The following is a 20,832-nucleotide window of genomic DNA, read 5'->3' as shown; positions in this document are numbered from 1 at the left end:
CTTTACATCGCCGGCGGAGAGGGTAGCGAGGGCGCCGGCCGCAGACTCGTCGCAGCACGCGAGCTTCATCGGCGAGATCTCGCCGATCAGGGCCATTTTCGGGTCGCCGGCACCGTCGACGACGGCGACGGCGGTCTGCTCGGTGAGAGCGAGGGAGATGGCGGGTATGGCCATGGCGGCGGAAGAGGAGTAATCGACGGCTAATACGGAGGAGGAGCTGTTGATGATGCCTAGGTCGGCGATGGAGATCGACGGGAGAGGAGAGAAGAGTCCGATCGAGCCGAGGAGGAAACGGACGATGTCTTCTTGCGTGATCCAGCAGAATTGGCGACCGTTCTTGTGGACGGAGGCGGTGACCGAAACGGCGCCGTTTTGGCTCTGCAGCTTCTGATGTCTTCGTTTCGTGATGGATTTTGTCTGAATCGGGACAACCAGGTTCTGCGCCCCTCGGATGATCAGATCGATGGCTTCAAGCAAACTGAAGCACAGAAGATTGTACCAAATTACATTGATTCAATGAAAAATTAACTGAAAACAGAACGAAATCTCAAATCTGGTCAAGAAAACAGCTGGAAACACGGGAAAACTGAGCATAACGGAAAAAACAGAGACAAAACTCGAGATTTCCGAGAAAACCAAGGAAATAAAACGCTGTCTGAATTCCATCATATATACACGGACATATACACGTGTATGTATGTATGTAAATACCTGCAGGAGGGTTGAACATGGACAACGAGGGCACGAGTTTCGGGGAGAAGAACAGAGACGGGTGCTTTCAATGCAGCAGAAGGAGACAAGAGGGTTTTCTCGTCTTTGGACAAGTGGCAGATCACATCGGCCATGCAGATCTTTCCGACACACTCACACTCCGACCCATCGTCCTCGTGGTTGCAGCTCCAGACGCTGAGGAAGGGCTCGCCGGAGGATTTTAGGGCGGAGACGGCGTCGGAGACGGTGGCGGAGGCGGCGGAGAGACACCGGAGCGGTGGCTTGCCGAGACAGAGGTCGGATACCTCGCGAGACAGGAGGCTCACTGCCATGCACGACGAAAAAAGATCTGAAGAGAGGGGATGTTGGAAAACGAGGGATGCGGAAAGATGATGAGAGAAATAGGTATGGGGGAGAAATTTATAAAAGAAAAGTCATGGGTACGGTGTAAGTACCTACAGCTAAGTGGGGCCCAACTAATTTCGTTTTTCCTATTTTTATATTTTATAATTTATATAATATACTCTGCCAAAGAAAATTATTTTTCCGGACCGCCTAGAACACAATAGAAGAGTTTGAATATTTGTTATTTTCCGGAAAGCGAATTTAATACCAAATTAGTAGAATTTGAAATTTTTTCTATGTTTCCGGAAAGCGAATAAGGGAGTATAAAATATAAAAAGCTAACAAATAAATTATCTCCCTTATTTCATACCAATTATAAACATAATTCGCTGCTAGATACCAAGTGTTTGGTAAATGTTTTAAAAAATATGCAAGAGTTTATTATATATGATATTGTAAAAAGCTAAATTAGATAAATTTGAAATGAATAATTTTTTTTTTTTAAAAAAGAATGAATAGACTTTTAAAGTGTAATCAATCAGTGGCCAATGCAAAACAACCTCAATCTATTTGATTGTATTTGGTCCTTTTCGACTTTTTCTTTCCCTTTTTGCGACAAAAAATTCAGCACAACTTTTTATTTTAATGTTTCTTTTGAACTTTTCCATTAAGTTTTAAATTCAATTATGAAAATAAAAATAATCTGTCTTTTTTTTACAATAAATTCAGTTTTTTTTTAAGCCAGCAAGGTGGCAGTGGACCTGGTTTTTTGTGCTCTTTTTCAAGAAACATTTTAATGCTTTTAATTTAATGTCGCTTTTGTTTTGTGAAAGGACTCCACAAAATAAAAATAAAAAAAACATAGTTCTAATAATAGCTCAGCTAAGGGGAGTCTTCCATCCAATATAAAACAAATTCATAAATAAATAACCGAATTATTCCTGCAGTGCCTTAATAATTTCGTTAATATTAATTTTAGAATTATGTGAATTTAGCTGAAAATATCGTAATTATTTTTGCTATATGATATCATATTATTCAATCTGTTGTGCTCATAAACGGACATTAGGACAATCTAGTCGTCAGAAATACGAACGTATTAGAAAACATTTATAGTTTTTAGCGACAAATTATCTTTACCATAAAAATTATATTATAAATAATAAATTTAAAAATAAACATAAATTTGGATAATTCAACCAATATAATGGACACAAAGCGTTTGTTATGTCTCAAATTTGAATTTCAAATCTAAAGAAATACTATGTATTACTTCAAATTAGTTAATTTCGGGTACACAATTACCCAAAAACAAATGAAAACAATTGCATATCCACCACTCTAAACGATGCCACTATTATTTATTATTAAAAATATTTTGTACTATTTGTTAAAATACTTTTCTTTTTAATTTTTTTGTTAAATTAATGTATCGCCAAAATCGAGTCGTGGGGTCCGCCACGTGGATATATGACAAATGGATTAGGCCCCACTTTTACTTGATAGTAAAACTAAGTCGATGTCATATGAATTAGACCCCACTTTTTTGTTGATTTAGTTTTTTTTTTTGTTGTGGAAGATGTTTTTTTTAATGAAAATTGGTTGTATTATTCAAAATTGGTGGTGCACAGACCATGATCCTCGATCCACATTAATTACATGTTACCAAACCAAATAAGCAGTCACTAAACGGTCCCAATAGGAATTGCAACAAGCAAATGAATTTATCGTCTACACTTGTCTACGTCTCGATTGGGGGGTGGATGAGTAAGTACCATTTCTGCAAAAAAATATTGTTTGCAGAATTTACTGTCCTCTGCTGCGCGAGGAGGGTGCTTCGTATTGTCCTATCCAAGTTTTCACCAAGTATCTCCGCTGAAACCCGTGTGCTAAGGAATGTTCGAGCGTTTCTTTCTATCTATAGGGCGTAGATCCCGTGTTGTATAAGGATCTTGCCTAGGATCCTCCTCATGTGCTCATCCCTTTCTGGAATGCTCTCAGCCATGCTAGACAACCGTTGATGGTAGTTGGCGGGTTCCACCAGATCCTTGCCGCCATTCCCTACCAGCAAACTGTGCTGTATGGGTAGGTGAAGAATAGATAGTCATGTGTCTCTTCTGCCGTATTGCATAGCTTGCACGTTGCCTCCTGAACAAGGTTCCACCTAAGTAGTCGGTCTCGCGTTGGCAACCTTCCCTGCATCACAATCCAGTAGATAAATGCAGTTTTCGGAGTTACCTGCAGAAACCATACCATTTGAGCCGAGTCCACTTGTGCATGAGGCTGTCGCGTCAGTCTCCAGGTCGCCTTCGTGGAGAAGGCGTTGGAGAAACTGTTTCCCGAATATCTCCATTTGAATCTGTCATCTCCCTACTCGTCCGATGGTGGTGGAATCTGCAGTAGTTTGATGTGGACCTCCTGAATTCGTTGCGATCGTGCTCCCGGCAGGTACCATTGACCCGCTTGTGTTGCTTCGTGTACTCTTGCATTTTGCGGGATTCAGAGCAGCCTTGGTCCCTCCGTACCGATGTAGTTCAGCAGCGGTCTGAGGCCCGTCCAGTCGTCATGCCAGAAGAAAGCTCTCTTGCCATCACCCACCACGCATCGGATGAACCCACGTGCCAAGTTCTGTAATTTGAGTAACCTCCGTATGTTTCATGATAAGTTTGGTCTCGACTTAATAGTCCAATAAGGATAATCTCTGAGTATGTATGCCTGGAACCATGCAACCCATAGTGAGCCTCCATTTTAAAAAGAGATCATACCATTTTGAGTCATGAAACCTGGTTTGTTTCTGCCAGCGGTCGGATTTCTAAGCCCCCTTCTTTTTTCTGTCTACACAATGAGCTCCATGCAATTTTGGATCTCCCCGAACTCGTGGTCGAACATTTCCACAAGTAGGTTGAGCAAAGTGCATCAATTTTACGCATTACAGCTTTTGGTAGGAGAAAGACATGACTCCAACTGTATACCATGCCATACACCACTGTCGAGATAAGCTGGACTTTTCCCGCATACGACAAGAATCTATTCGCCCAACTCTCTATTTTCTTCCCGATCTTGTCCAGCATTGGTTCATAATCCACCTCCCTTAGCCTGCGTGGTGAAACTGACAATCGAGGTAGTGCATCGAAAAGTTTCCTCGCCCAATACCTATGACCGAGATCAGTTCTGCCATTTCTGCTTCATTTGTTCCCCCAAAGAAAACTTCAGATTTCTCCGCATTTATCATCAGCCCAGATACTTGTCCAAACCATTGTAAAACATCACATATAGCCCTAAAGGATGAAGGGTTGGCCTTACTAAAAATGATCAAATCATCCACAAAGACTAAATGTGTAATTTCTGGGTTCGAGCATTTCGAGTGTAGCTGCAAGTGTCCTAAATTGGTCTCTGTGTCTAATTTCCTAGACAACACTTCCATGACAATGAGAAACAAATAAGGGGATAGGGGATCCCCTTGACGAAGTCCCCTGTGTCCGCTGAAAAACCCCAACAGTTCCCCATTCACATTGAATGCCAACCAAAAGGGGCGATTAGGTCTTCTCTCTCTCTGAGAGCGACCCCGACAGTGCCAACTCCCCAACACCGGCCGGCCGAAAAATCCACCGGACGAGCCCACTGCTGTCTGGAAAATGCCCCCCTCCTCCGTTCCGTGTCCGTTCCTGCCACTCTCCCATCAAGATCTGGAAATCCCCAGAAACACTTGGCGCCGACGTCCCCTGCCAGCTCCCCTTGCGCCGCAAAGAGAAGCATAGGTCTGGGAAGTCCATCTTCCGCTGTACAGCTACAGGTGGCGCAAAAGCTTGCTATCTCGACTACAAAGGAGCTCGTTCGTGTGAGCATCAAGTCCCCGATGAGAGCGGAACCAAAAACCTCTCACGTAAATTAGAAAACCCCCTTCCTTCTGGAGCAAGCTGCTCCAGAGTTCCATCTCACGCTGCGGAAGGTCGGAGCACTAGAGAACCACAACACAGGAATCCCTCTGGTCAATTTCACGAACGAGATGTTGCAGGCTTCACGCAGTGAGTGATAGGAGTTGTGAACGCGATGTGGGCCACAGGAGGTCCGAAGATTCGAGTTCATAGTATGGGAAAGGGAACTTTCCTGTTCAAAATCCCAAGTGAGCGGAAGAAAGATGAAATTTTGCGCAGAAATTTCCGGTACATTAGCGATTGCCCAATGTTCACCACTGTCTGGGATCTGAATCACAGGCCGAAAAAGCCTGCGTTGAGTTCAGTACCAACCTGGATCAATCTACAAGTCTTAATCGGTTAGCTACATGTGTGGGGGGCCACTATACCTATACCCTCTCACAGAGTCCAAATCAGTGTTCAACTTTGCGAAAGTTTATTTTGAGATCAGTATGACCAAGTCACCGCCAAGACAGATTGCAATCACCCTGCTCGGGGAGGAGGAGAGATATATCAATGTTGCCTACGAATGGTTACCGCCCATCTGCGATCACTGCTCCGAAATTGGGCATACGACCAAGTATTGTCCACTACCAACTGGCCTAACAGGGGAAAATCCTACTGTCCAAGGAAAGCAACAATGGCAGAAGAAGTCATCACCTGTGATAAAGGATCCCGAACCTATTGAGAAAGCCCAATTGTCACAGCTTCCAGATCAGACGCAGAAACTCCCGGCAGAAACCCTCCCGTGTATAGCTAAGAGGTCAGATGAAGTGGCTGAGAACACTACGATTTCAGCCGATGCAGTATCCTCTGGTTCGTTGGTGCAGGAACCGGATGTAAACGATACTCCCCAAAGAACCCAGGGATCGAACGAGGATGCAAAAACATCGAACAAAGGACGACCTACACCAGAGCCAACGGGGACTAGTGATAAGATCACTACTAAGTCAGGGCAGGAATGTGCTATTATAGAAAATACTTAGCTGTCGAAGATGGGACAGAAAGTAGTGACCATCCTGGGACGAAACGAGGGAAATCGCGAGGTCGTGGTAGCAATATAACGAAGAAGAAAGGTATTTAACCAAAACAGCTCTATGATTTTTTGCTGGAATACTAGAGGGTTGAACGATAAGAATAAAAGTCACAGCGTGAAGCGATAGATTTTGGATCAGAAGGTAAAGATCGGAGGCCTTTTGGAATCGCACTTTAGAACCCAGAACGCAACAAGGGTCCGAGCTTCCATACCTCCGGGTTGGAAGTATTTTTGCAAGCATGGAGCTGACCCCTCGGGCAAGATTTGGGTGGTCTGAGATCCTAATTTACTACTCCACATCTACCAAGCTACAAGCCAGACTGTCACTTGCGGATAGTTTGACCCCGCACAAGTAAGAACATATACAATCACTTTTGTCTACGCCAAAAATACTCCGACAGAAAGGAGGGTGCTTTGGGAGGAGTTGGCTCGGCTCAGTAGGAATCCGCTGATCCGAAGAAGCTCGTGGGCAGTTCTAGGCGACTTTAACCAATTCCTTCACTGCGACGAGAGATCAGATTTACAAATACCGAGTGCTTCTATTCAAGGAATGGAGGACTTCCGAGCTCTTCTCGATGAATCAGGCCTATACGACATGCAATTTAGAGGGCTTCAGTATACATGGTGGAATAAGCACCAGTTGGACCCTATTGCGATAAAATTGGATCAGATACTGATAAATGATACTTGGTTTGAGAGACTCCCTACGACATATGCAGAATTCCGAAGCCCGGGCCCTTCTGACCATGCGCCGAGCATTATCCATCTCCCGTCCAATGATGTCCAGGTGCGAAAATCTTTCAAATATTTTCCGCATATTGCTCAACACCCTAGTTTCCTACAGGTTGTGAAGGACAACTGGAACTATGAAGCGGCTATGGGCTCTAAACAGGCAAGACTGAAGAAATCATTGAGAGACCTTAAGAGGCCCATGCGAGACCTTAACCAAACACATTACGGCAACATTACGGGTAGGGTAAGGGAGCTGGAGGGAAATCTATATGTTATCCAAGACCACTACTACAAAATCCGTCACCAGAGTTTACTCAAGCTGAACACACGATAATACATGCTTGGAGCAATATGGTGCGAGTAGAAGAGAATTTTTGAGGCAGAAATCGCGGGTTAGATGGCTTCGACTCGGTGACCGAAATTCAAGATTCTTTCACAGGGTTATGAGGGCGAGGAATGTGCAGAATCATATCCACTACTTGGTCGATGAAGTGGGAAACCGGATTACCTCAACCGATGAGATCAAGAATCACGTGATAGACTATTATTAGAGAGTGTATGGGGAAAGAGAAGCTGAACACACACGGATTCAGCGGGATGATCTGAGGGAACTGTTGCATTTCAGATTTAATGAGGAAGCTCACGGACATCTAACTGGGGAGGTAACATCGGAGAAAATAATTGCTGCCTTCCGTACAATGCCAAACAACAAAAGCCCTGGACCAGATGGTTTTCCCAAAGAATTCTTCTCTGACGCTTGGGACATAACGGGAGCAAGTTTCATTGAAGCAGTGAAGGAGTTTTTCAGATCGGAAAACTTACTAAGAGGGCTAAACGCAACGATCATCACCCTAGTGCCAAAGAAGCCGGGAGCCGATAGGTTAGCGGATTTCAGACTGATCAGCTGCTGCAACATGATATATAAGGTAATCTCAAGGATACTAGCACAAAGACTTAAGCCGATACTGGGAGGGTGTATTTCAAAAAATCAATAAGCTTTTCAGAGTGGTCGTCTCATGATGGATAATGTCCTACTTGCCTCGGAGCTCATTAGAGAGTATTCATTTACAGCACGGGAGAAAAATGCGATTGTAAAATTGGACATTAGGAAGACCTTTGATTCTGTTTGGTGGGATTTTGTTGTGGAAGATCTTATTCTTACGTGTAACGAGATTTATAAATATTTGTAACTTCTTTTTATTATTGTATAAATTATCATACATATATAAATAGAATTTTCAGTTGCTCCAATGTTAAAAACTGATTGGCACTACAAATAAAATGAGCATGCTCTAAATTTCAATAAATGGTTGAAAAATGAATCGAATGGTATACGTTATTTGGCTGATTGTAATATAAATATGTACGAATATACATATATATATGTATATATGTATGTAGCCTTTCGGCTCAATAAGTGCGTGTGTGGACATATCACTCGCATTGCGCATACCTCTCATAAATGAAAATGCGAATTTCATGTCATGGACCCATATATAGGATTATATATATACATGTATATATGTATGTAGTTGTAGATATTCTTTAAGCCATTCGTGCGTCTCCCAACAAAAAAAAAGGTATCTTATTTTACATATGGCCATTATTATGCGGGTGATTGCGTGAATATTTCTTTCTGATCACGAAAATCTAAAGCGTTTGGCAAGATATTAAATTAGAATATGACTTAGTATAAGTTACACAAAATTTGGAAAAGAAAATTGTCAGGATGTAAGTTATAAATTCATCAGCATCATACTAGAAAACGTGAAAATATATTTTATATAAGACACATGTAAACCACTTTCAGAAAATTAAAGTATCAATGTACAAATGTATTATTTTTTTCGCATTTAAATATATTTCTTATTTTAAATAAATTCAAAAAAATTATAAGATTTTTAATATTAGTTTCTATTTTTCTCCAATGAATTAATCTGATCGTTTTTTTGTACGACATGAAGCAAATATCAATGACTATAAGCGGAACAAATGATCTTGTTCCACGGCGCTATCACATATCCGAAGCGTGAAACAAGAAATTATAACTTGAAAATGAACCAGAAAACAATTATAAAATCAGACAAGAAAAATAAAATTATAACATTGATTTGAAATATCGTTAGTCCAAATTTCACATCCGAGTCTCTATTCTCGTGAAATATGACACGAGACAGCAACGTGTGTGACTTATGCAATGACCAAACTCTAGTAAGAGACTTTTTTATTTATTTTTTGTTGTCTTCTTTAGGTAAAATGTTATTATTATTATTATTATTTTATATTAAATAAGATGCCCGGATCCTTAAAAAAATCTATACATGTAAAATATATAATATCTAAAATTTTCTGTTCATGTATAAATCAGATGCAACCCTCGTGACCACGAGTGCTACTTAGATGTTTCCTACTCATTGTTAAACTGTTTCTACTATCTCTGACTCTGAGCCCCGCGAAGAAATAATCAGGACAAATACCATAATTAAATATGAATGATTAATTAGAAGATCTAAAACAAATCATACGAAACAATCCGAAAAAGGTAGACAAATCTCAATCTTCTTGTCCGGAAGCTGACAAAGCATGATGATCTGGCATTGTCCCTTCTCGGCACGTGCGAACAGATCAGCGGTGTGTAATTTTTTGGTAAATTTTTGGTACAGAAGAAATTGCCAAAAAAATCTTATAGCCTCTCCATCAATAAAAAAAATTCTATAATTTTTTAGTTACCAATTAAACTCTGTATTTGATGTGATTAATCTATAGAACTCCAAATTTTTTAAAAATTTATCGAACCCCACTTTCTATCAACTCAAACAAAAATGATGATTTGGTAATGACATGATTTTTAAATCATACAACATCTTCATAATTATATCATATTATCATTTCAAATAAATTTTAAATTAAATAATTTATTTAAATTAGTATATATACATATAAATTCACACGTATAAAAAAAACCAATAGAAATAATGGAGTAGATCCGACAATATCATATATATAGACATTGATTTAGATGATTTATATTGGAATACTTTTGACAGAAAAATATTAAAAAGGAAAAAAACTCAGTATTCTTTCCATGTTAACGAAAAACTTTGTACGTTTTTGTTTACCAATTAAACCTTATATTTGGTATGAATTGCGAACTTTTTAAAAATTCATCAAAAATCTCTTGTGTCTGCCAACTCAACCAAAAATGATAATGTGACAATAACATGGTTTTCATGTCATGATCAAATCATAATAATTATATCATATCATCATTTCAAATAAAATTTAAATTAAATAATTTATTTCAATTAATATATATATATATACAAATTCACACATACATATATATATATATTAAATATAAAATTACTTATAACTAATAAAATACATATACATATCTATAATATATATATTATAAATTATATTATAAATATTATATATACATATTATTTTTAATAGATATATTATATGTATATATATTAGTTATAATTATTTTTATTTTAATATATATACATATACGTATTATTTTTAATATACATTATATGTATGTTAGTTATAATTATTTTTATTTTAATATATATATATATATTAGTTATAATATACGTATATATTATAGTTATGCGTATATGTATTTTATTAATTATAAATAATTTTATTTTTAATATATATATGTATATGCGAATTTATATATATTAATTTAAATAAATTTTTTAATTTAAATTTTATTTAAATTGATGATGTGGTATAATTATGATGATGTGTGCATGATTTGGAAGCCATGCCATTGTCACATCATCATTTTTGTTTGAATTAATAAAAAATTTGGGATTTTATGAATTAATCAATAAGTGAAAAAGTATTAGATTTTTTCGCTGATCCGGAAATAATACATGGATTTTTTTAATGATATCCCCTTTTAATTATAAGGGATTGTCGAGTCAAATATTTTGCGATGTGAGACGTGGGGTTGCTTATATGGGTATTATAAAAAATACCTTTACTTTACTATTTTTATTTCAACACATAATCTTCTCTAATTGTGACCATGTAATTTATGTGACCTGAAACATAGTGTGGTTATATGTTGATCTCATTATTCATAATGTTAAATTTATGAAGTTTTAATCAAATAATTAGTAAGATATATAATGTATGAATATAATGAATTAGTGAAATCATCATAAATTTAACGTTATAATCAATAAAATAAAAATATTATCACACTATACTTTAGATCACATGAATCATATGATCACAACTGGATAAAGGTATATATTGAAGTAAGAATAACAAAATACATATATTTTTTATATAATACCTACTTATGGGGATCAGATTTTCTGTACCAGAACCGGAAATATTCGACATGTAATTTATACATGACTGCAGTATCCAATATATACATACAGTGATTAGATATATTCACACACTAAAATGTTACACGGAAAATTTGTTGTTTGTGAAATATTTTTGGTTGGAATTTGTCGCTTACAAAATTTAATTTTTTAAATCAATTTAAAGAAAAACAAATACCCTCTTATATGATCCATGGGCCTTCAGCCCAAATGAATGGGCTTTCTATGAATATCAAGATAATATTTTGCTGGCCTTTGAATATCGGATCCGACTCAATCAGATATACTTTGGTCCATTGCTAAATAAATCCTAAGAGAATGAATATAAAAAACATTACATTTATCCGTAACTTCCTTCCCACAAGACAACCCAAACCACTGTAAAACAGAACAAACAAGGAAAAAAGGCCACCGCATGTATAAAAAACCCGGAGAAAGCCTTCCTCAAGTTCTTCTCTACGCCCGCTTTGATCATTTACAGATTCATCAAGAACACAGAAAAAAAAAGTTTTTTTGTGTGAATATGTTTCCAGAAGAAACCCTAAATGACTTCCTGTCTGGTTACCCTCAGGACACTCTCTCCATGTCCTTCGGACAAGCCGCCGTTCTCGCTTATGTTCGTCCTCCTTCCTCCTCCTCTGTTCACCGGAGGTATTCCACGTCGGAGAGTGTTTTAGCACATTTCTCTAAAGGATTGGACGGGTTAGGTCTTGTATCTGATGTGTTAGACCTTGTTTACCTGATAATTTCTCTTAGTTTTCCTCATGAATTTCTGTTCAGCTTCAAGATTTACGTTTTTCTTTTTATTGGGTGTTCATCTTTCTCAATACAAATGTTGAAATCTTCCGTTATCTGAAGCCCCTTTTCAAAGGATCCAAAGAAATGGACGTAGAATCAGTAAAGTTTATGGCTTTGTCTACCTGATCAATAGTACAGTAGTCCGATTTGATATTCGTAACATGGGTTTTGCTGCAGGGTGTTTTGTGGGATTGACGACATATACTGTCTTCACTGCTCTGGTAAGACACCTATCAACATCTTCAGTGTTCTTTTCATGTCTGAATCTTTGACAGAATCTTGGCTCAAACTTTGGAAGCAGGGCTCTGATGGAGGAGTGGAGCTGTATTGGGGAATAGCAGCAGATGGATCGGTGGTGAAAAACCCTAATCAGAAAATCCATAAAAAGCTTGGACAACATAGTGGAGCCTTCTACCATTAGAGAGATGTGAAATTGGATTTTCCAAATGCCGCAAAAGTTATTACGTTTCTTACAGTCGATTCTGCAGTAGCCAAGTCTCTAAACACTCAAATCACTCGGGGAAAAAAAGAAGAAATTTAACAACAAAGAATCTTCTCAGCTAGCTTTGTCGTTCCGGATATTCCATCCTCGTCTAGGCCAAGCCAACGAGCTTCTCGCTGATCTCCCACATTTTCCGAGCCTTCTCGACGTCGCTCGCTTCCTGCGACAACTGGTTCTCGAACGAGGCCGAGGCCTTGTTCCAGCTCCAATACACTCCCGACTTGGTCAAGCTCGGATCGCTCACCACCTGAGCAAGTCTCTTGCCAGATTCTGCTTCCGACACGAACCCTTTCGTGATGTACTTCTGGAAGGGAGGGAAGAGGAGCCTGAAGAGAGGAATGTGCTCTCTGAACAAACGCGTCGTGGCGATGCAACCAGGGTAGAGCGAGGCGAACGTTATGCCCGTTTCTTCGTGGTAACGCCTGTGGAACTCCTGCATTGTCAGCATATTGCAGACTTTACTGTCTTTATACGCCTTTGCCCCATCGAAATCCCCTCCATCTATCATTGCAGAGCTGTTTAATCCGTTTAATCCCCCTGCTAATCCCCGCAAGTCTCCGAGATTCGCCTTGGGCGGCACGTTACCCGCCAATGTATTCGTGTTCCCTAAGCAATCAGACAGATGAATTCTTGAGAAATCAGATCAAAACCCGAAAAAGGGTTCATCGTTTTGAGTTTACCTGTGATGGAGCCGACGATGATGAGACGTTTAGAAGGGTAATCGGAGTTCTTCAAGTCGTCGAGCAATAGCCTCGAGAGAAGGAAATGTCCTAAATGGTTCGTCCCGACGCTGAGCTCGAACCCTTCGGCTGAGAAGGAAGGTTCCTTAGCCGTGGGCAAGTAAACTGCAGCATTGCAGACCAATACATCGAGAGGCAGTTCCTTCCTTCTGAAGTTATCGACAAATTGCCTAACGCTATCCAACGAGGCGAGGTCTAAATGCATGACCGTGTACCCCTTCGGCATCCCCGCCGATTTCGCTGCTCTCTCGGCCTTGAGAAAGTCCCTGCAGGCCATGATCACATGCCATTTCCCGGTCTCGGCCAATGCCTTAGCCGTTGCTAGACCTAACCCTGATGAGGCTCCTGTCACGATTACGTTCCCTTTCCTCAGAGTTTTCTTGCCTTCCACGGCAGGTTTGCTTATGGCTGGACTCGAAGTCGCAGCAGTTTGAGCTCTTATCGCTCCATTCCTCGCGTTGTATTCCCTCTGCATGGCCAGATTTTAAGTTCAGTAATTGCAGAGAACAGTAACTGATAAAACCAGAGAGCTCTATATAGGTACTGTAATATCAGAATCTCGATCGTTCGGACAAAGCCCTAGCTTGGATGAAATCCAGACATCGAACCAAACCCATCAGTTTCAGAGTTTAAGAACATGTGTATATTGTATGATCTCTAATTAACCTTGCATTTCAATGGCGAAGAGCCGAAATCAGCTCTGATTTGGTCTGGAAGCGAGACTCCAAAAAGGCTAGACTCCTTGAACGACGATGCATTCGATTTTCCCTGCAACCAAACAGATCCAAGAAAACAGAACCGACATTCGAGAAAATAATTAGCTCAAACCTCAAAACCAGACCACGCAGAAAGATTAGAAGGATTTTGAAAAGAAACCTCTTTTCGGACAGAGAAAGCAGAGGAAACCAGAGAAGCAGCTTGGAGAGCCATTGTTCTTTCTTAGAGGCTTTTAAAGATCTGTTTCGAATCGAAGTGGCTCTTGCGAGAGCGTGTGTGTATATATACAGAGCCAAGGAGTTTGTGGATGTGATTTTTCGGACAAGGGCGGAGAGTGGTCCCCGCTTGAGGATATGTGTGGATAAGATAATCCCCGGGGAAAGTATCTGCCACGTCACCAGAAAACAACCAATCAGAATTCGAGGATTAGATTTCCTCTTGGAAGATATTTTATTTTTATAGATTTTTTTTTGTTTTGTTTTGGTTCGTGATTGGTCTCTATGGGATTCCATCCCTTGGTATGGGAGGGGAAGAAGGTAGGCAGATTGTTCAGAACTTGCTCGGCATTGTTATCAACGGTCCAATTTCTCCACAAATATTTCATTGTTTTTTAAAAGAAAATAATCATTTTTTTTCTATGTTGCCTTTTTTTTGGGTAAACTTTGGCATTTCAAATGAATTTAGAAATGCAACTGATTTGGATTTTTACTTATCAATTTAATCCCTTTTAGTGCAATGAGAAGGGTTAGTCTAAAGTCATTGATCTTCCATTTATTTCATTTAGTATATATTAGACAATTAAGTCATTTTTTTCGTTGTTTATATACATATATATTTTTTTTTATTTCGCCTCCTAATAACAATAGTGCTGATTGAAATCTCCATGTATATATATGTATATACCCACAATATTTGACAAACTAAATAAATCCATCGCTATAAAAATTTTCGCAAGTGCTGTGAACCCATAACATAACTTTATATATTACCTTAACTCTAACTCTCTCTAGCTCATGGAATGACATAACGCACTGGCCACCTTAATCCGCTTATGATATCATATGTTTAACATAAGAGCTAGCTACGTTATAAAGTCCAACAATTGTCTCTTCGTCAAATCGGTTGAAAGTTACAAATCACATTCATTTATAAAAAGATCATGTATTCTATAGTCTGACCTATCCGAAGGACCCAACAATATTTCACTCATTCAAGAAGAACAAATCACATCTTAACTATTTATTATTCTCCACATGATTCATAACATACTCAAACACTGTCATTATAAAAATCCGGTTAAAGTCGATATTTGAATGATATAGAATGTATTATTCCTCACATCGAATAGTATAGATATCACTACAAAAAAACAGACATTTTGCAACGAAATTAGCAACGAAATTCATTTCGTTGCAAACTTTGCAACGAAATTGCAACGTTTTGCAACGTTTTGACAACGATTTTACCATATTTTGCAACGTAATATTGTTGCAAATCCGATTAGCAACGCAATTTCGTTGCAAATTCGATTAACAATACAATTTCGTTGCAAATTCGATTAGCAATACAATTTCGATGCAAATCCAATTAGTAACAAAATTTCGTTGCAAAATCAAAGATAAAATTTATGGCCATGGTTGGTTTGATTTTTACATCTTTTACAACGAAATTGCGTTGCAAATTAGGAAAGAAATTGCATTGCTACTCGGATTTGCAATGAAATTGTGTTGGAAAGTTTTTCTATATATTCAACATCCAAACACAATTCAAACACAATCCAACAATCACTCTAAAAATTATCTAAAATCTCTATCTTCCTCAACTTTTAAAAAAAATCAAATAAAAAATATATTTTATTATTTTTATTAAATATTTATTTTATTAATATTTTTTTGTTAATTATTTATTTATAAACCTTAATTACAACTCTTAAATAAATTTTATAATACTACAAATATATATATATATATATATATATATTATTTTTATTTAATATTTTATATTATTTTTATTTAATATTTATATTTATTTTTAATTAATTATTTTTTAAATTTTAATTTTAATTCTTAAAAAACCCTAAAATTCTATTTTTTTAATTTTAAATTAATTTTAGCAAAAAAATTGCGTTGCTAATTTTGCAACGAAATTGCATTGCAAAATTAGCAGCGCAATTTTTTTTATTGCAAAGCGTTGCAACTTGCAACGAATTGAAACGCTATATTGGTTTGCAACGATGAGTTAGCAACGAAAATTTTTTCATTGCACACCCTGTTTTGCAACGAAATTTGTTGGTTTGCAATGAAAATTTTTCGTTGCTAAAAAACTGTTTTTTTTGTAGTGTAACTGAGGTATGAGGATCCAAAACAAACCAATACATGATATTCAAGTCATGGTTCACATCCATGTGATAATCTCTTTCGGGTCATCTATAAACTTGTTCCAAACAAGTACTCATGGTTGTGATATGTACCCAATGATCATCTTTATGATCATATATCATGCATCATGTTAGTTTTAATTCATCACCGTTTCTACGATTATGAGCGATTAGATAATTTAGAATCGTTTTGAAACGATTTAATAACAAATATAAAAATTATATAACGAAAGTATAATACATTCAACAAATGGATCATTAATACAAAGTATGCAGTTATTATACGTAGATTACCCCAAAGCATCTAAATCAACACTTTGTGGGTAGCTTCGCTTAGCTTTAACATAATCAAGAGACGAGATTATTGAGATACAAATCCAAGCCCTAGAATGTCATTGGACCTTAGAAAGCTAGTCAATATGAGAGATATTGTTACACCATTCCTACGATACGCAATAGGGGATGAGACTACAACTAGCTTTTGGTTTGGCAATTAGACTATTCTAGGACCGTTGATTGAGCATGTCGGTATATAGGGTCTCAGAATGTTGTGAATCCCTCGGAATGCTAATGTTAGGAATGCTTCAAATGAAATAGAATGGTTACTAATAGGAGCAAGATTGTGACACCCGTAACCCGTATACAGTATACGGGCTGTGCCACATGGACGATATAAGATAAAATAATAAATCGCGGAAGCAAAATTACGAAATCCAAAAACATTTTAAAACAAATCAGAGTAAGCAGCGGAAAATACAACGCGATCAGTATCGCAAAATGACACATGTCCGAGTAGTCATAATATAACCGTACAAAATGCGGGAATACAAGTCTCATAGTCTAGAATAAAAATCTCGTACATGATGCTGCTTCTCTCAGGTCGTCGTCGTCCGATGCGCTAGGCGTAATGTTCGTGATCTGAAAAATATAAAACCACGAGGGCTAAGCACAACCGCTTAGTGAGTAGCCCGGGTTGAACCCAGAAATCCCGTTTCCACTAAGAACGGTACAGTCGACATTTTCATAAAACACATGCAATAAGTAAGAACACAGTAAGCACATAAATAGCAAATACAATCATACCCATATGGAGTCCACCATAGGGTTTAGCCGTATACCCTAGTCAAGTCGGCATGACTAGGGGCGCCTCCATGCCCGTCACTCGCGTGACGTTGGCCATCGTGTCGCACACGACTAAAACACATCTCAAACGCCTGTCAAGTCTATGACGATGATGGTTGAGTCCATAACCATCCACAAGCACAATCAGGCTTAGCTCGTACGCACGAGTAAGCTACACACATGGCACACAACGTGCATATATCCCCAGAGTACAAACATACGCGTCACGGCATCCGGTCCCTACCGGCTACCGTCCTGCGCCATGCAATTCTATCCACAAAACAATCATGCAACGGTCACTCATATATCCTTATCGCACACCTCACTACGCCACGTAACGTCTTGACGAGGAATCGAGATGATTGATCTCAATCGCGAAGCTTGTCCTTTGGTGGGGGTTTGGACCGCCCATGATCAAGTCTGGTTAGGCCCGGGCCAACCCCGTTGGTCGTTTTCTCTTTCCCGGTCGAATCGGCAAATTTTTCTAATTTTTCTCTGAGTCTGGTCCGGCGGACCACGTTCTGGTCAGCCCCGAACCAGTGCTCTTTTCCCTAGTCCGCTCCGTCTCTTGGTCAGTCGGTCCGGGAGAGAAAACTGGTCTGGTCCGGCGGACCAGGGTTGGTCAGCCCCGGACCAGCCTACTCTTTCTCTCTCGGTCCGCCTCTTCTGGTCCGGCGGTGTGCGTAACCTCGGAACACGTCTGGTCCGGCGGATCAAATCTGGTCAGCCCTGGACCAGGCGTGTTTTTCTCTCGGTCCAATTCCTCTTCTCCTGGTTCGGCGGATCTCACGTGTATTTGTTCCAGTCTCGGTCCGGAGCTGACCACGCGTGGTCCGGCGGACTGGGACTGGAACTCTCTCTCGACTTCGCCATTTCCAAATTCTCTTTCGATTTTTCTCACTCTAATCGATTCGGGGTTACTTCCAAATGCTTCTAAAACATAGTTTGACATCCCTAGACATGTTCTAAGCCTCAAACACGTAAAGAAATCTCGATTTGCACCACCACACATTGAAAACAAGATCTCACAAATCCAACTCAAGCCACTCACCTTGTTCTTGAGGTTGTCCGAGCTTGTGTGCGTCCTCTGCTTCTCCTCACACCGTGAACACCTTCAGGGCACGTCTAGGAACGTTCCCCTTTGTTTCCCCGAGCTTCCCTTGTCCTGGTTCGTCTCCTTTCTCCCCCTTTCTCATCTTTCTCTTCTTCCTCTGTTTTGGTCCGGAAATGCCTAAATCCGAGTTTGGGAGGTGTTTATGGCGCGAGAGAGAAGCTAGATGGGCTCGAGCCAAGGCCCATAGGCGAGCCTGCAACGTCCTCGAGGCATGGGAGGCGACTGGACGGCAAGTGGACCCCGGAATCCGACAAATTCCGCGTTCCAAGGTGGGAACAGAGCAAGTTGCGTTTTCTGTTAAATCCCGATCTGCCGGACCAACTTCCTGGTCCGCCGGACCGGGGACACTTTTATTTATTTTTTTGCGATTTTTCCCCAGTCCGCTCAGCTCGGTTTGCTCCGACTGAATAGGTTGGTCCGCCCCGGACTAAGTCCTGGTCCAGCGGACCAACCCTGTTTTTTTTTTCTTTTCTCTTTTTTTTTCTTCATTCCTTTCCGATCCTTTCCGCGCGTGACGATCCTCGTGCCTCTCCCCGGCATTGTACTATTCGTTTTGGGTGATTTCTTGACATCTCTATTTAATTATTTATTTCTAAATAATTAATATTTAAACCGGGTTTCGGGGTATTACAAATCCTCTCCCCCTTAAAAAGAATTCGTCCTCGAATTCAGAATCGCGTGATATCGTCAAGATTTCCTCGTATTCGATATCATCTCCATAACACAATGCATATCGTCACGTCATCTGAAACATAAGTCTGATACAAACCGAACGTCATACATAAGAGTTCATACAACGTTCAAGTAAATAGATGCGGATAACTACTATGCATCTCTGCTTCGGGTTCCCAAGTCATGTCAGAGACCCCTTGGCTTCGCCACAAGAACTTCACGAGTGGTACCTCCTCGGGTGGTCCCTCCTTCGCCCGCAGCTTCTTGATCTTTCGATCCACGATCTGCAGCGGCTCGTCGGGGAAACGTGTAGCCTCCGTAAACTCCAACTCCTGGGGCTGTAGCACGTGTGAAGGATCCGCTACGTACCTCCGCAGCATCGACACGTGGAAGACGTCATGGATGTTGCCCAGCTCTGGCGGTAATCCAAGACGGTATGCAACAGCTCCCACTCTCGCGATCACGGGATAAGGTCCGATGTAGCGCGACTTCAGCTTTTCACTCTGCCCGAACCTCGCATGACCTCGCATCGCCTGTACTCGGAGAAAGGCGTAATCCCCGACCTCAAGCTCGAAGTCTCGGCGTCGCTGATCGGCGTATGACTTCTGTTGGTCCTGCGCCATCTTCATATGGGCGCAAATCCTCCGTATCACCTCCTTGGTCTCCTCTACAATCTCCGGCCCAAACTCGCGATGCTCCCCAATCTCGGTCCAGCACAACGGTGTCTTACACGGTCTCCCATACAAGGCCTTATATGGAGACACTCCGATGCTCATGTGATTGCTGGTGTTGTACGCGAACTCGCACAACGTCAAGTATCGGTCCCACGAAGCTCCCCACTCCATGATACAAGCTCGGAACATGTCCTCCAGAGTCTGTATCGTCTGCTCTGACTGACCGTCTGTCTGATGATGGTATGTCGTGCTCATCTTGAGCTTCATCCCCAGAGCTTCCTGTATCGCCTTCCACAGGCGTGATGTGAATCGCGCGTCTCGGTCTGAGATGATCTCGTTCGGAACCCCATGTAGACGCACGATCTCATCGACGTAAATCTGCGCCAACCGCTCAATGGATACTCCTGCCGGATGGGGATGAAATGAGTGGATTTGGTTAGTCAGTCCACGACTACCCAAATGGCGTTCTTCTTGCTGGGCGTGAGCGGTAATCCGACCACGAAGTCCATGGTGATCGAATCCCACTTCCACTCGGGTATCTCCAGCGGTTGTAGCTTTCCTCCCGGCATCTGTCGCTCTGCCTTCACCTGCTGGCAAGTGAGGCACCTCTCTTGATCCTCGGCCAAGTATACCACTGTCGTAGCCCCTAATACATCTTTCTCGCCCCCGGATGTATCGCTAACCTCGACTGATGTGCTTCTGACAAAATCTCATGTCTCAGCTCTGGGTCGTCTGTGCCCCCGGATGTATCGGTTCCCAAGTCGCAACGCTCCCTACTCGTCGATGCGGTAGCCCTTAAGGCTATATTCCTCAATGTGATCCATGTATCGAGCGAGTAATGGATCATCGCGCTGTCCCCTGACCACCGTTCTATTAGAGTCGGTGTCGACTCCTCGAGGGTCAACGAGAGGTATCCCAACATCACAGTCAACTCCGCGGCGTTGCTGCGGGACGAGGTGACAACACGTATGGCCGCTAAGATCTTCTTACTGCTAAGAGCATCGGCCACTAGGGTCACCTAGACCG

General features: G+C 40.5%; 4 protein-coding genes across 6 annotated transcripts in view; 2 read left to right on the top strand and 2 right to left on the bottom strand.

Moving 5' to 3' along the window:
* LOC104799921 (CBS domain-containing protein CBSX5-like) overlaps positions 1–1,111 on the bottom strand; it is a 1,645-nt gene extending 534 nt beyond the window's left edge. The window contains exons 1-2 of the mRNA XM_010522607.1: positions 712–1,111; positions 7–478 (exon numbers count right to left, since the gene is read on the bottom strand). Of these exons, the coding sequence (XP_010520909.1) occupies positions 7–478; positions 712–1,043 (804 nt within the window). The 5' untranslated portion in view covers positions 1,044–1,111. The remainder of the gene's footprint in view (positions 1–6; positions 479–711) is intronic.
* Positions 1,112–5,338: 4,227 nt separating this feature from the next.
* On the top strand, positions 5,339–5,956 carry LOC104799985. The gene has a single exon (XM_010522685.1). It carries the CDS (start codon positions 5,339–5,341, stop codon positions 5,954–5,956), a length of 618 nt encoding a protein of 205 aa, XP_010520987.1.
* Positions 5,957–11,486: 5,530 nt separating this feature from the next.
* LOC104799919 lies at positions 11,487–12,417 on the top strand. Of its 3 annotated transcripts, XM_010522605.2 has the most exons (3): positions 11,491–11,741; positions 12,066–12,109; positions 12,190–12,417. In XM_010522605.2, exons 1-3 carry the CDS (start codon positions 11,636–11,638, stop codon positions 12,307–12,309), a joined length of 270 nt encoding a protein of 89 aa, XP_010520907.1. In that variant the 5' UTR covers positions 11,491–11,635; the 3' UTR covers positions 12,310–12,417. The 3 variants fall into 3 exon arrangements, with proteins under 3 accessions (XP_010520903.1, XP_010520907.1, XP_010520904.1); XM_010522601.2 differs by having other exon boundaries at positions 11,487–11,792; positions 12,066–12,417; XM_010522602.2 differs by having other exon boundaries at positions 12,066–12,417.
* Positions 12,301–14,117, bottom strand: LOC104799920 (protochlorophyllide reductase B, chloroplastic). The gene is made up of 4 exons (XM_010522606.2): positions 14,007–14,117; positions 13,797–13,898; positions 13,071–13,599; positions 12,301–12,996 (listed from the first exon to the last, which is right to left on the bottom strand). Exons 1-4 carry the CDS (start codon positions 14,058–14,060, stop codon positions 12,482–12,484), a joined length of 1,200 nt encoding a protein of 399 aa, XP_010520908.1. The 5' UTR covers positions 14,061–14,117; the 3' UTR covers positions 12,301–12,481.
* Positions 14,118–20,832: the final 6,715 nt, after the last annotated feature.

The sequence above is a fragment of the Tarenaya hassleriana genome, unplaced genomic scaffold (genome assembly GCF_000463585.1).
Source record: "Tarenaya hassleriana unplaced genomic scaffold, ASM46358v1 Cleome62, whole genome shotgun sequence".
Classification (NCBI taxonomy): domain Eukaryota; kingdom Viridiplantae; phylum Streptophyta; class Magnoliopsida; order Brassicales; family Cleomaceae; genus Tarenaya; species Tarenaya hassleriana.
This window is presented reverse-complemented; position numbering and strand designations above follow the sequence as displayed.